The sequence below is a fragment of the Cyanistes caeruleus genome, chromosome 4, assembly GCF_971803275.1.
Source record: "Cyanistes caeruleus chromosome 4, bCyaCae1.hap1.1, whole genome shotgun sequence".
Classification (NCBI taxonomy): domain Eukaryota; kingdom Metazoa; phylum Chordata; class Aves; order Passeriformes; family Paridae; genus Cyanistes; species Cyanistes caeruleus.
The window spans coordinates 36,492,302-36,507,057 of NC_141704.1; the positions used below are offsets into that span (position 1 = coordinate 36,492,302).

A 14,756-nucleotide genomic window follows, 5' to 3' on the forward strand; every position below is an offset into this window, starting at 1 on the left:
TGCAAAGAAGAAAATAGGAAAGTTACCTGAACAGCCAGAAGAGACAGATAAAATAATCAACTCTGGTTATCACAAGTGACTTCTGATGTCGCCTACTGATATCCTTCAAATAGTTGCTTTTTAATTTTATTTTAAAATGTTAATCCTTCCATTAGCTATTTCTCATCTGATTACTATAATGACCCATTTTCTGGTCTTCCTATTCTTCTCCCATGTTATTCATCCTCTTAAAATTCTGGCACTCATTTTATCTCTCGTAGATTCTGAATTCTCATTTTGCTTCATTATTTCAGGAGCTTGCGTTGGTTGTATCTGCAGTTAAGGAGCAGATGAACAAAACTTAACATTTTCATTTTAAATTCTCAACAGATATAATTCCTTGTACATTTAGTACTTAATTGTAACTCGTGGTGTCTCTCACCATCTTTTCATTTATGGTTTTCACAAGGTGTTTTGCTTTCCCTGAGCATGGATGTGGAGGGATCCCTGGCCTGTACAAGGTCTTATTTCCTGTTGGTCTGTAAGATGAATGTAGATTGTAATGTTCCACAGTCCTAGCTCTCTCTGATGATGAGGGCATTCATTGATGCCTGAGATGAAGCCAGAGATGAAGCATACAGCAATGCATTCAGTATGACCCTGTTTGCAGCAGAGGAGCTGCAGGATGGCAGCAAAGCGGCTCCAAGCAGGATGGGCACACTGAGCTGGTGGTAGGAAAATTTGTGCACTGTAGCATTCCACTGTTCCTCAAACTCCTCCATCCCTAAGCCTACCAGCATCCTGGTTTTGAACTGGGACTCCTGTGTCAGTCCCCAGAAGGCTCTGCCAGCAGATTGCTGTTTTCTGGGAACAATTTTGAAATTTCAGTGAACTAGTTAGTGCAGTGTGCTCTGCTCCCTGTTTTCCAGACTGAAATAAACATTTTCATATCCTGAGCAACTCTGAAGAGCCAGTACATTCAGTGTTTTCTTTTCACCCAGAGGGTGTTTGGGCACTGAACAGGCTCCCCAGGGCAGTGGTCACAGCAGCAAACCTGACAGAGCTCAAGAAGTGTTTGCACAATGCTCTCAGGCACAGGGTGTGACTCTTGGGGTGTCCTGCACATGGCCAGCAGTTGGACTCAATGGTCCTGATGGGTCCCTTCCAACTCAGCTTATTCTGTGGTTCTACAATTTTAAAATGTTTTGCTAATTTTACATATAATTTTATATATTCATGTGTGAAGAATCTAGCTCGTTTTTCCCAGTCCATCCATGCCATACTTTGATGGCAAAAACCTGCCTGCAGCATTCTTGTTCTGGTTCTGTCCTTTGGGCCCATAGCCAGCAGGGGCACCCAGCTCCCGGGGCTCAGTGGGAACATCAGCGCTTGGTGAATTCCTTGTGCTTGCTGTTCATTCATGAAAGATCACTGGACCAAGTTTAGGGTGAAACACAGAAAAAGTTCCTGCAAATGAAGAAATTTCCCACTGCAAAGTAAGCCTGTGGTTTTTAATGCAGAAATATAACATTTCAAAAGCATATTTTAAATTCAACACAGTCATTTTCTTACAATTCTGTTCGGAAATTTGGTTTACTTATGCAGTTGAGTACCTGAGAAAAATCTTTTTGAGAAGAAAATATGGGCACAAAATACGAATGGAAAATATTTTATGATTCAAAGGTTCTTATTACAGCAGAAACAAGTAAGTTTAAATGTCAGGATTCTTAAAATGAGAAAAGGCTTACACTTTTCTGGATCCAGATCTGGATCACAAATGCAGGAAGAATTAAAAAAAACTCACATAAATGAGATGTATGCTTGAATACTAGACTTTCTAAAACTATACTTAACAGTGACTAAATTTAGGCTTACTGACTAATTTGAAAAGCCAAAATGTTATTTAATTCTCTAGTACAACTCAGAAATACATTTTAAATAAGTCGTGTGAAGATACCCCAGGTTGCTACATATAGAACATAGCAAATATGTAGGTTACATTATCATCTAATTGTCCATAATAAGAGGGTTTTTTTTTTTTTTCTCTTTGCTTGTTATTCATGTAAATCTACTCTTCTGATTCATTATTAATCACAGTTCATGTGGTGGTTTGGCATAAAATACTCATGACAGGATTTCTTATGTTATAGTGAGTTAATGTGATCTGTACTGTAGTGCATGTTTGTGACAAGATCCTATAGAAACTTAATTGGCTTCACAATCATGCCTCTGGCTATTATACTTAAACTATAAATTAAGAGATATAAATGTACATGTAAACAAATCTCTTTTTTTGCTGTAGCAAAACTTGTCATCCCAAACAAATGTGGATTTTTGTGGCATTATTTCTGATCTGAAGGGTGATTATTTAACGTTGTAGAAACATTTGTAAAATAGGATTAAAATAGAGTGTGATCTTCATAATGCATAAATGGGCTGAGTCAGTTATATAAAATTTAATTGAAGAAATGTGAAAGTGATTTTTTTTGAAAGTACATATCACTTGAGAATATAATGAGCTCTGAGTATGTCACTGAACAGCTCTATGGGGGAATAATTTGGGCAGGAGGTACTTGGTATTTGGTACTTAGAGCTACTTGGTATTTGAACATCAGTCAACAACAAAACACAAAAAAGGACAGTGATATATGAATGTTGTGCATAGTAGCAAGAGGAGTGTGTTTAAAAACTTGTAGATTTCTGTCCCATAGCACAGTTCTCTTCATATTTCACCTGGGATCATGTGTTTATACATTGTAGTCTTTATGTCCACTTGAAACAAACTAATTAAACTAGGAAAAGTTCTATTTGTTTCTATTTTTTTTGCAGGAGAGTTTTACAAAATTGTATGTATGTTAATGATAAATGACTTTCAGAAGTAAAACTGTTCATAATGATGAATTATTTTCAGAAATCAGTGAGGACAGAACAAGAAATACAGATGTGACCATTTAGGTTAGGTATTAGCAAAACCTATAATTCAAGAATCAGAGGGGTTAGTTGTTGGGTTAAGGATATTTATAATCATAGGATAATTTAGGTAGGAAAAGACCTCTAAGATGATTGTGCCCAACTGTTAAGCTAACAATGCAAAGTTTAAGCTAGAACTTCCAAGCTATTTGCTGAATTACATGATTTAGAATTATAAAAAGACATGACTAGAGATTGAGGGGATTCTTGACAACATTCACTGTGGTTTGGAAATCATTATAGATGTGATTCAGGGCACCTAACTTCTTTCAGCATGGGACAGCTATCCTGCAGTTCATGAACCCACAGGTTTGGTAAGGCATTTTGGTTTCATGGAGGTCCAAATATCCCCTCATGTATCACTCTGTGAAATAAGGAAGGACCTGCTGGTGTTACTGCTACAGATGGGAAAAGTGAGGAATGGCATCGTTGGAACTGTCTTTCCTTCTTTTGGCTTTATATGGCCAAATATTTATAATTTATATATAATTATATTTATTATTAAAACTATATTTATATATAATTTATTTATATTATATGGCTTGGATGGGGTTAAGATAAGGAACAAGAAAATCAAAGCCTGAACCATGGAGACGAGATTTATCCTCCCTTTGAAGAGAACCTTCCTTTTCCAGGAACTTTTGATAAGGCGGAAGAGAAAAGACAGAAAGAGTAGAGGTGTAGAAGACATGGTGCACTACCCTGTACAAGAAGTCAGTCCTGTACAGCCCCTCTCACTGAGAAAATTCAAAAAGAATTTGTAGCAAGAAAGCCTTTCCCATGACAACCCATTCATCGGTGGGTTTTGCCAGAATGCTTCATTAATAATGGATCTACCCAAGCTGTGGATTCACAAACATATATCTATATTCTTTTTCATTTATAAAATAAGGACAAAAAGTTTGAGATGACCAAAACTTTGCCAGTCTTCACTGTTAATAAAAAGTTTGGTTTATCTTTTTTTTTTTTAACCATAGTACAAAATCAGCCTCATGTTTAGAGAGCTTTTCAGTACAGCTTGCTTTGTTCTAATTTGGTTATGTACAAAAATGTTTCTTCCTTAAGCCAGACTAATGTGGAATGTTTAATGAAGGAATTTGCATAAGAAGATGTGTAAGATCTGAACTGTCTTGTGGTTTCAGTCTCTCTCAAATCACGCAGACAGTAATATTTTCTGCTGGAATTCGTTGTGTTCCTCAGAGCCACATGGGAAGAATTTACTTGAGCTATTGACGAATGAATATTTTTGCCACTTTATTTGTATCCTTTTGTAACCCCACCTTTTGATGGTATTCCTTCCTGCTCTTACCTCAAAGCATGAAAGAAAAAGATATTTTGAGAAATGCTTTTGCTGTCCCCTTGCTGCCGCTGGCAGAGTTAATCCACCTATCCTGCTGTGCTTATAGAGCCTGTTCTTTCCCACCCATGGTGCTTCCTCCTCACAGATTAAGAGTCAAAGTACAGGATGATGCTGGCTTCCTCTGATGTATGATTCCTCTCTGCCATGGTGACCACTGCCACCTTTTTCAAGATAAGGACTCTCATTGATACCGTCGTGACAGCATTAAGGATATGAACAAAGCCAGGATATAAGGGAGAACTAATAGCTTTTTTAAAGCCATATCATGTATTTGGAAAGTGTACAAGATTTGGGGTTAAGAATCTGGCAAGCAGCATGACAATCCAAACTGAATGTAGATTAGTCAAAATTTCTCCTAATTTATTTCAAGTAGGCTGATCAATCAAACTACCTGAAAGAAAACAGCAGAATACTTTAGCTGGAGTTGAGATGAATTGGTAGCTTTTATGTATGCAGTAGCTTCTTCCATTTGGTGTTAAAGGATGAGGCTGATGAAGGTGGATGGGAGTGTGAAACTTGGAGGGAGGGGCTGGCATTTAATTCAGTAATTGTTTAATGAGCAAAGATCACAAACCAAGTTAGTAAAAGATGTCTGGAAAAATAATTAGATTTTTTTTATTAATTATTTTTATGCTAAGGTTGTATGTCACAACATAACTTATACTGAGTTTTTAAGTTATTCAAAGTTTATTCTTCTAGGGAGTGTCCTTGCTGAAAGAAAAGTGATGAAATTGGTCAGCTGGCTGTTGCTGCAGTGCAGGTAGAGCGATAATCGAGGATCTTCTTTACATCATGCCATATCTGTTGGTGCATATTTCCTGTAAATTCATGAAATTAAGATCTTGATAGTGGTGACATTCCTGGATGGCATAACACTTGGTACCCAAAAACAAAGTCAAGCTGCCTGTTACCAGCATGTCACAAAATGTGTTCGTCCTTCAGTGTGCCAAGGACTGTCAACGACAGTGGTATGGCCAAGGATAAGCAGCCACTCTGCAGTAGGGCGAGTCCACACTGTTAGGACAAGAGCTGCTGAGTCCTCAAATGCATGGGCTTATAGACCATGGTTTCTGTTAAAACATTTGCTTTATGGCTCTTTACAGACTTTCTTTATCCTAGCTTCTACTCTTCTCTTTTGGGTGGTCCACTGTGAAGGAAGCTGCAGTTTCCCTGTAGTGGGTTCATCTCGTGTTTGGCTCGTGCTGCTGTAAGCGCAAGCAGCTGCTGGAAATGAGATTTCCACCCCTTCTTCTTTCATCTGTCTCTGGCTGTACTTTCCAGCCCATTTTCTTGTGCCAATGTTAGCATTTCTGTGATCAAGGAACGAAGGAGATGAGGAGCTGGCCATACAGAGAGCTGCTCCCTGCCCACCTCCCAGATCTGTTTTTGGAGTGGATGGGATCCCAGGAATGAGATCCCTGGGAGGTTGCTCTGCTGTAGCTGCTCCCACTGCAGTCCAGAGCCCCTCCTGCTGGGTCAAACCCTGGTATTTCTTCCTGCAGATCTTTCTTCTAAGGAAGCAGTTCCATATTTTTCATGGGATTTACAGGACAACACAGCTGTATTTTGGCAGTGAATTGGGATGGGTTGTGGCCTCAGCATCATACTGTCAGTTCATAGTAGTAGAGTGCTGACATTACCAGTGATGGCTCTTGTATCAAAGCCTAAAAACACTTTGCAGATTTTTATCATGATGATACTTCTGCAACTTTTCCCCTTAAAAAATGAGTAAATATTAATGTGAGCAGTAGAACAATAATGTATTGTCATGTTTGTAACCCTGGAATATATACTGTTGTGAGGGATAAGTATATTTTGGATTGCTGAATTGCACTTTAGCATGCTGGATTGTGTCCAGAGAAGGGCAGGGGAGCTGGGGTCTGGAGCACAAGTCTGATGAGGAGCAGCTGAGGGAGCTGGGAGTGTTCAGCCTGGAGAAAAGGAGGCTCAAGGGGGACTTTATTGCTCTCTACAAACACCTGAAAGGAGACTGCAGCCAGGTGGGGGTCAGCCTCTTCTCCCAAGTTACAAGTGACAGGACAAAAAGAAATCACCTCAAGCTGCACCAGGGGAGGTTTAGTTTGGATGTTAGAAAAAATTTCTTCAAAGCCATTGACAGGCACTGGCACGAGCTGCCCAGGGAAGTGGTGGAGTCACCATTCCTGGAGATATTTCAAAGATGTGTGGATGTGTCACTTAAAGACATTGTCTAGTGTTGGACCCAGCAGTTTTAGTTCTGTGGCTGGGCTCAGTGACCTTAAGGGCCTTTCCCAACTTAAATGATTTCCATGATTCTGTGGTTCTATGGTAGCACAGCCAGAATGAAACCATTGCCTATGTGCATAGATTTGACTTGAACTAGATATTCAAGAGTGGAACTGGTGCTTTTAATGTTTTACAGTGTTTTAATGTTTTACAGTACAGAAAAATAGCTTTACTAAACTGAAATAATTGTGATGCAGAAGTAATTAAGTCTTTATGCATCTGGTAACTGGCAAATATACCAAGAAGCTAAGTCTGTTCTGAATAGCATTTCTTAACATTACTTCTGATCTTCAGTCCAGGCTCTTCTCTCCAGTGTTTGGATTTTCTTTCTGTATGTTGATGACAGTTTTTCTGCACTCACTGTGTATCTAAAGAATAGAATATATATAATCAATTTTTAAATTGATTATTTAAAAAAAGAAAAAAAACATAGAGGGACTTTCATTAAACTCTAGTAGTAGAAGATATTTAACACCATCTTAGTTTTTTCACTATTTTTGCTGCAATTTTTATCAGACTATATAGCTGCATGATATAGAAGTAAACAATTTCCAGTCCTAATATATTAATATATTTATAATTAACTGATATTATTCACATATTGCAGAGTTCACCTTTTCATGACAGACTTGGTTATAACTGTGAGCTAAAGTAGTCTGCATTTTTACTCCAAGCAGTGAATGGCTGTTTTCTTCTTCTGACATTGTAAAAACTCTCCTGACTCTGTTATTAAAAGGCTTTAAAAAAAAGACACTTAGTAGACAAATGTCCCATTCTTTAAATGAATGTTTGGGTTTTTTCCCTTTTGCTTGGAATTAAGTCTGCAGTGAAGCTGGATCAAAATCAGAGAAAAAAAAAAGGCCCATGTTACAGCTATTAAAATTTTCTATAGAGATTCTTTTTTTATCTCTTATTTTTCATTGCATGAGCTGTATTTCATGCTTGTGTACAGATTAATGTGCTTTGCTGATAATTGCCTATTAAAAATGGATAAATAAATTATTAGCTCATTATGAAACATGTTGTAGTACCAGTAACTTTAATTATAATTTATCTGCTGTGTAAGTAATCCTGCAAAATATTGTGGGATAACATATTGGTATTGCAATTGCTCTCTCATAGTGCTATATGATTAACACTGAAGAACTCAAGGAGTAAGTGCTCCTGGTCTCTGTGACCACACATTCTTCAGATCTGATCTGAACCAGGAACTGGACCTATCATTGGCTCAACACACAGACGAAAATGCGAGTCCTCAGTGGAGAGAACAGTCTGTCTTCTAGCACACGATTTGGGAATGTGTTCCACCTTGCAAATTGTCTAATAGTTTTTCTACTTACTTCCTGTGACAATTGAATGTTTTCCTTTATGTTCAGACCTGCTTAGTGCGTGCCATTTTTCACATAAATAATATTTTGAGCCTTGTCTCTTAGAATAGGTAATCGTTATTGTAGCAATCTTGGTGTTTGTATGTATAATAAATCCTTAGGATTTCTGATTAATGGGGGTTTGAGTCTAATGTGACAAAAATGCGCGTATGTAATGTTTGTCATTGCATCTCAGGCTTGTAAAATGATTGAACTTATTGACTTATTTCTTAAGAGGCCACGTATTTAACTTTTTAATTAAAAAATTGTTTTTAAAAAACAGTCCAGCATATAGCCTGAGACACATCCTCAGAAAGCAAAGTGGCCAGGTATCATTTTTGGACAGATCCTATTTCTCTGCATTTTCCTGGGGTTTTTTTAGGAAAAATATTAAATTGATATCTTTTTTCACTGAAATATTGGTGTTTATTGATCACAAGCACAAATTTACAGTTACTATTTTTATATTAAAAAAACATTAGTGCAGCCAAAACACCAGCACCTGGTATTTTCCATTAGCCAATATGGAAAACACTTTAGTGACAAAAATGGCTTGTCTGACCAAGTTTAGGACAAAGTCTGTCTTGAGAACCTCTACAAAAAATAATGAATTCTCACCTTCCTCAGTCCAACCTGAGTGGCAATGACAACTTTACTTGGAGAAGACTCTTGGCCTTTGCTTTCTCAGTGCCCTTAAATGGAAATCTGCATCTCAATTATTTATTTGAGTGATAGGGGACAAAACAAACATCAGTTTCCTATGATAACATATAGAAATGGGACTGGCAAGACAGCCATTGGCCTTTGTGAAATGCTGTCATCAAGACAACTGACATCTCTTTCCAGTTGGGTAATTAATTCCAGAGGATTGTGACGCATATTTCATATCTTTATGCTATGAAATCAATATGATATGAAATGATAAGTATCTTACAGGTGTTTTCCTAGGCATAATAAGCACTAGCTCCCCCTGCAGTTGTGGACACCAGAGAAGTTGCAGCAAGCCTCTGACCAGCAGGGTGCTTTGGTGCTTCTCTGTTGCCATGTGCTAAGCAGGAGCATAAAGTATAACCGTGTGAAGAATGCAATAGAAGTCTAATATGGCTTCACTGGATTTGGCTTTGCCTGGTGTTTGTAAAGCCACTGGGCATTCATAGAATCACAGAGTGGTTTGGGTTGGAGGGGACCTTGAAGAGCACCCAGTTCCAAACACCTTGCCATGGGGACCACCTGATGCTAGCTCAGGTGACTCAGAGCCCTGTCCAGCCTGGCCTTGAGCACTTCTAGGGGTGGGACATCCACAACTTCTCTGGGAAACCTGTTCCAGCGCCTCACTATCCTCACTGTAAATGATTTCTTTTTAATATCTAATCTAAACCTACCCTCTTTAAGTATCATAGCTGACTTGGGCCTATTTAATTTTCAAAATATACCAATCATTACACCAAGTAATCTTGGTTGGTATGCAGAATATAGAGTTTTTTGACTTTTTTTTATTTGTCTCTGTGTTTGTTTTAGCTGTTAACACTGACAGCAGTTCAATGGATAGGATCTGTGAAATTGATACTGAAAATTTATACCATAAGTATGTTTAATCCTTTTTCAGATTTTCAATTAAACCAATCCCGTTGGTCAGGTGAGCTGTATGGTTTATCTGGGGTCTCTTCCTGGGAATTCTGGGTATTCTGGGCCCTGCCATGTTTCAGGATTAGCCCTGTGGGGCCACGTTGTGGCAGAAGAGGGGCAATAATCAAATTTATCCCTTCATCTGTAATTCCAGATATCTCAGAGTTTATTCCAATATGACCAGCAGTAATATGGTTAATAATATTGATTTTAGCAAGCGTTTTGGGCTGTTTTCTTGCAGAAATAGGAAGATCCCACTTTTTGGCTTGCATTTACAATTTTTTCTTGAATTTGTCTGATGCTGCTACTGGAGAATCACAAGCACTGTTATGATCACTCTTTAATTTTATACTTTGTAGCTGGTTTAGCTCTGTACTCTGGTTCCTAATGTCCAATTGCTGCTACACATTTAGTCTAGACCTCTTGTGCTATTATGATCCTAACTTTAGCCCATAAAATTTTTTTTCACATTATTCCAAAAGAAGGAGAATTAATGTCTTGAATTTCAGTAATGTTTCTAATATTCTGGGGAAAAAAAAGTAGAATCATACAGTATTGAATATTATTATTCAATTAGAGAAAAGATCAGGCAGGAGAACATAGCAGAAATAATGCTCATTTTAGGTGGAATAACTTGTTAATTCCAGCATTTGCACATACACAGTCATCAGGGAGTTATGGGGCTACGTGTGTTTTTTCAAACATCTGTCAACTAAGCCAGAGATCTAAATGCAAAGTGTTACATTGGTTATATTTGTGGATTTCTTGCATTTCCTAGTGGAATTTAATTTTGTATGCTAATCATTGCAGAGTACAGGAGTAAAAATAAGATTAAATTTTTGTGCATGTATCAATGCTTTGGATGAACGACTTGCCCCGTTCTCTTTTAATTGAATCAACAAACAACATCAAATACATGAAATGTAGTAGTATCATTTTTGTCTCGGGTATCCTGCCATCAGTGTGAAAAGAAGCATGTCATGTACATGCTTGCTTTTTTTTTTTTTTTTTTTTTTTTCCCCCTTTTGTCCCAGTAATGAAATAACATGCTGTGGAGGGCCTTGAGCTACTCTGAACAGTTTGAGGACACGTTGTTGCTGATTCCTGCAGCCACACTGCAAAACCCATTTCATTGTTGTATAGTAAGAGGGCTACAGTCCATTTGACAAAATGCCTCGCTGCATGATACTTAGGTGCACTCTGTTGACTGTCCTTATTCAGTGTTAGTTCAGTGTTGTGGTGTTCACTGTCACCTGATTTATAGAAATTACATACCAGGAAAGCTGACTTGTGGGCTGTTTAAGTGCAAGACTTTCAACATTAACACATTTCAATGGTACTGCTTTAGGCAGTTGTACCGTTCCACACTGTTGACCTATATTTGTGATATTTGACATTTTTTATAAATACTGTCAAGGATAATCCATCACAGGACGAGTTTCCAGAGTCTCAGGATGTTTGTTAAGCCCTCATAACTCAAATATAGAAGTGTTTCAGAAAACAGTATTTTACATTTGTAAGTTGAGAAACAGGTTTTCAAAGTAAGGAAATGGCTAGGGAGTCATTTCCAGAAGAATACAGCTGTCTTCAGTTAAAGGAATATGTGCTCCAGATGATTCTGGGATGCAGCTGCCTGGTGCCTGAGGACCATATGTTTCTGTAGGTTGCATCATTAACTTCCTCCCATTCACATTTGGGGCAACCACCATTATAATAGAAAAACGAAATGTGGAGTAAGCTTAGCAGTGCCTATGGTATTTAAAGATCTGTATTACTTTCAAATTGAGAACAGTTTTTGAAATAATTCAGTCATTGAGACCCGTCTGCTGATCTCTTATGTGTGCAGTCCCTCAAGACTCATGTCCTTTTCTCTCCCTGTGAAGTCAAAGAGAATAGCTTTGTGTGGTTTGATATAGCTAATAAGGCAGTCAGAGTGCTGAGGACCTTGAAACAACCCAAAGAACTTTAGCTTGGCTTAAAAATCTCAGGATAAATAATCTTGTTGATGGGGAAGCATTATGAAAGAAGCAAGTTCACTGAAGTGCATTACTTGAGTAATGTTTAAAGCAGCTGTAGTTCATTCACGTGTTTCATATAGTTAAATACAGAGATAAACTGTGCACCCTTCTGTTTAACACTCAGTGTAAACTGAATACATAACTAAGTCTCCTGCATGCCTCAGGCATTTCTCTGTGTGCTGCATTATCTCAGCTTCACTCGTGCTTCTCTAGATTTAGACTGAAAGGATAGCACATAGCAGGGTGCTTTGTGGGACTGCAGCTTGCGTTCCCTGCTGAGCTGCAGGGTCTGCAACACCCCTGTAAGCTGCCTCTCAGAGGAAGGCCTCCATCTGCTTGATGTCATAGCCCATCACTTTGGAGATGCAGGCAGAAAAGAGGTTATTGATGTTCAACAGTATCAGCACAAAGACGTCTAACAGAGGAAATGCGGATGGATTCACGTGCACGTGGATAGGCAGGATAATGGATGGATAGGCATGGATACCAGAATAATGACAGCATGTTCCTGTACCATATTTTGAGATGCTGGATCCTAGAGATGTAGCAGGGGAGTTGCTGGGGTTTGGGTAGTGATGTTCTCATGAATTGTAACTCTCAGTGCTGCCGCTTAAGCTGAGGTAATTGTTCACTAAAGATGTAGCATTTCTAGGTTTTTTTGGGGACTATTACTTTTTCTAGGTTGAGCAAGAACTTCCTCTCAACTGAAGGGTGTTGACACACGGTGGTCCTAAATATAGTGGGAAGTACTGTTTTCTGAGAGGGATTGGAGGCAGCTCCGGAGTATGAAACCACATGTACAGTCTGGAGGAGTTATGTAAGGACACTGCTGTTTGCAGAGCAGAGGCTTTGCTGCTACAATTAGTGCTGCTATACACTCTTTCCACTACAGCCGTTGTAGCCATTAAAGAATAGCTTTGAAATATGTTATTTTTCCCACTAATACTTTAAATTTCCAACTCACTGCTTCTGCTCTCTCACTTTTCCTGAGAGCAGTGGTGGTTTTGTACGAGTTAGGGACACACAAAAATAAAAATGAGGAGTAGTTGCTGTAAATTTGGGGCAACTTTTTTTGGCAGTGTTCTTGGAGTTTGGACAAGCACGAGGTGTCTGAATGCATCCACTGATGGACACGTTTTTGTGCAACAGAGATTCTGTGTCTCATAAAAAGCGTAATAAAACTCCAGGGTAAAATTTGTCCACCCAGTGTTTCTTACACAAGGATGAATCTTCATAATAGCACAAATTGTATGACATATTTGGAGATTACCAAATCTCCTGTATGTGAACCTACACATACAGGTAACCAAGGACAACCCTCAAACCACAGCCAAAATGCAAAGGGTAGATTTATTTCATTCCCTTGCTAACCACACCAGGTGACAGAGGGACAGGGACATGGCTCCATTCTAGCTGGCAGGAGGGAAGGGCTCCTGCCTCTCTATAATGCAAGGCTTCCCCCATGTCTGTGAGAGCGGGTTATCTCTCCACAGGACTTCCACTTCTCAAAACAGGCAGAGGAGGACAACGTTAGACATAATAAATGGAGTTTTCCCACACCAATAATTTTAGGATTCCCAGCTGCAAGGTCACTTTGAGAGAAACTATTCCCTCCTCCTCTGCCAAATTTTGCAATTTTAACCCTTTCCTAGCAGCACTGGGAAAGGCATGGTGAATAGATTTAAAAGTGGTAACATTTAGTCTTTGTACAATCCCTTTTTTCCCCTTTTTACCTCCTCTAAGCATTCACTGGCTGTTTCTCACTCTTTTCCTCATCCATCCCATTAATCACTTTAATCCTCATCACTCACTGTTTGTATGCACCTTTGCATTTCCTTCTCCAGTCTTCTCATCCCCTTCCCTTTTTTTCTTTTTGATCTTCTGCCTTCTCATTTCATTTTTGTCTCCTCTTTGCTCATGTTTGAGCCTGTTTTTTTCAGTTTTCCACACCTATATATGCTCTAGTTTCTTTTTTCATTTTACAATGTTTTTCCTCTTATCTCACTTCTCCTTTTCTCTGCTGGTTGTTTGCTTTGCACAGCTCCCTGTCTGCTCAGCCTGTCTAGAGGACTGACTTGTTACAAGGTTTAAACAGAAAATGTCTTCAGTCTGAATGGATCTTCATGTAATGGTTGCCATGTGCTCTTTTAATGATGTATTTTTGATATTATTTCAGGTCTTAAAAATTAGCTTGATTGGCCACCGGAAGCGTGTTCTGGCATCTCTGGGAGACAGGCTTCACGAAGATCCTCCTCAGAAACCACCTCGGTCAATAACCCTCAGGGTGAGTCCCCATGAAAATTTGTTTGCATTTCTTGACAAGTCAGCAAGTGTTTCATAACATTCACATGAGAACAATGGGTACTTTGAGTGGGGTTCAACTTACCTTACTTGAGAGTTGTAGATTATGGACATCTTAGGCTGACGGGCCAGCAGAAATACATTGATATTTTTGCAGGGTGATCCATGTGACCTGTTTCAGATGTCTGCCTTAGGATGAGATAAGGAGAATCTCAGAAGTACCAGCTTATCTTTGCTAAAGAAAGTAGCTCAGGACCAGGGATTTAAAAGATGCACATCTTCATTTGCCCACAGGAATCCCAGCCCAGCTGATCAATATTGGAGGAGAGTTACCAATTTCCTTTCATGTTTTCGAATGTTTGCACTTACTTTTCAGACATACGCTTTAGGCTTTCTTTAAGGGGAACCTCTTGAAATTGTTGAGATAAAAATGCCATTAAGGTGTCTCTGTATATCAAAAAGTTTCATCATGTTTTTAATATCCATTTGTATTCCCTCTTTCAGAAACCCTGTTGCAATGTCCCTGGGTTTTTCCACACTTGACCACATTTAATCTCCTCTCATTACACCACCTTCACTCGGTTTCTCCAATCCAATGCCTTTGCTTACTTGTTGTCTGCTACACTTATCAAGTTGTGGTCTGATGGCCACTTCCTACTGCATTCTCTCCAACAGAGTTCATAGCAACATTTTTATTTTGATATTTTAGGTCACACCTTTTGCATTTGATTGGATCTCATTATTTCCATGGGGCTGCATTTCTGACGGGAATCTCATTTGGGATTAAATTTCAAAATGTCAGAGAGTATCTGTGCTCCCAAGCTAAATTTCCTGGTGTAAAGAGAAATACAGAAAGACAGAATGAGGGCT

At 38.7% G+C, this 14,756-nt stretch overlaps 1 protein-coding gene across 13 annotated transcripts in view; it reads left to right on the plus strand.

Annotated features, from left to right (window-relative positions):
- The window catches only part of ANKS1B (ankyrin repeat and sterile alpha motif domain containing 1B), a 412,251-nt gene that overhangs the window by 348,125 nt on the left and 49,370 nt on the right, over nucleotides 1-14,756 (plus strand). For all 13 annotated transcript variants that reach the window (XM_086885843.1, XM_086885840.1, XM_086885842.1 and 10 more), the window contains one exon: nucleotides 13,762-13,869. In XM_086885843.1, the coding sequence (XP_086741969.1) occupies nucleotides 13,762-13,869 (108 nt within the window). The remainder of the gene's footprint in view (nucleotides 1-13,761; nucleotides 13,870-14,756) is intronic.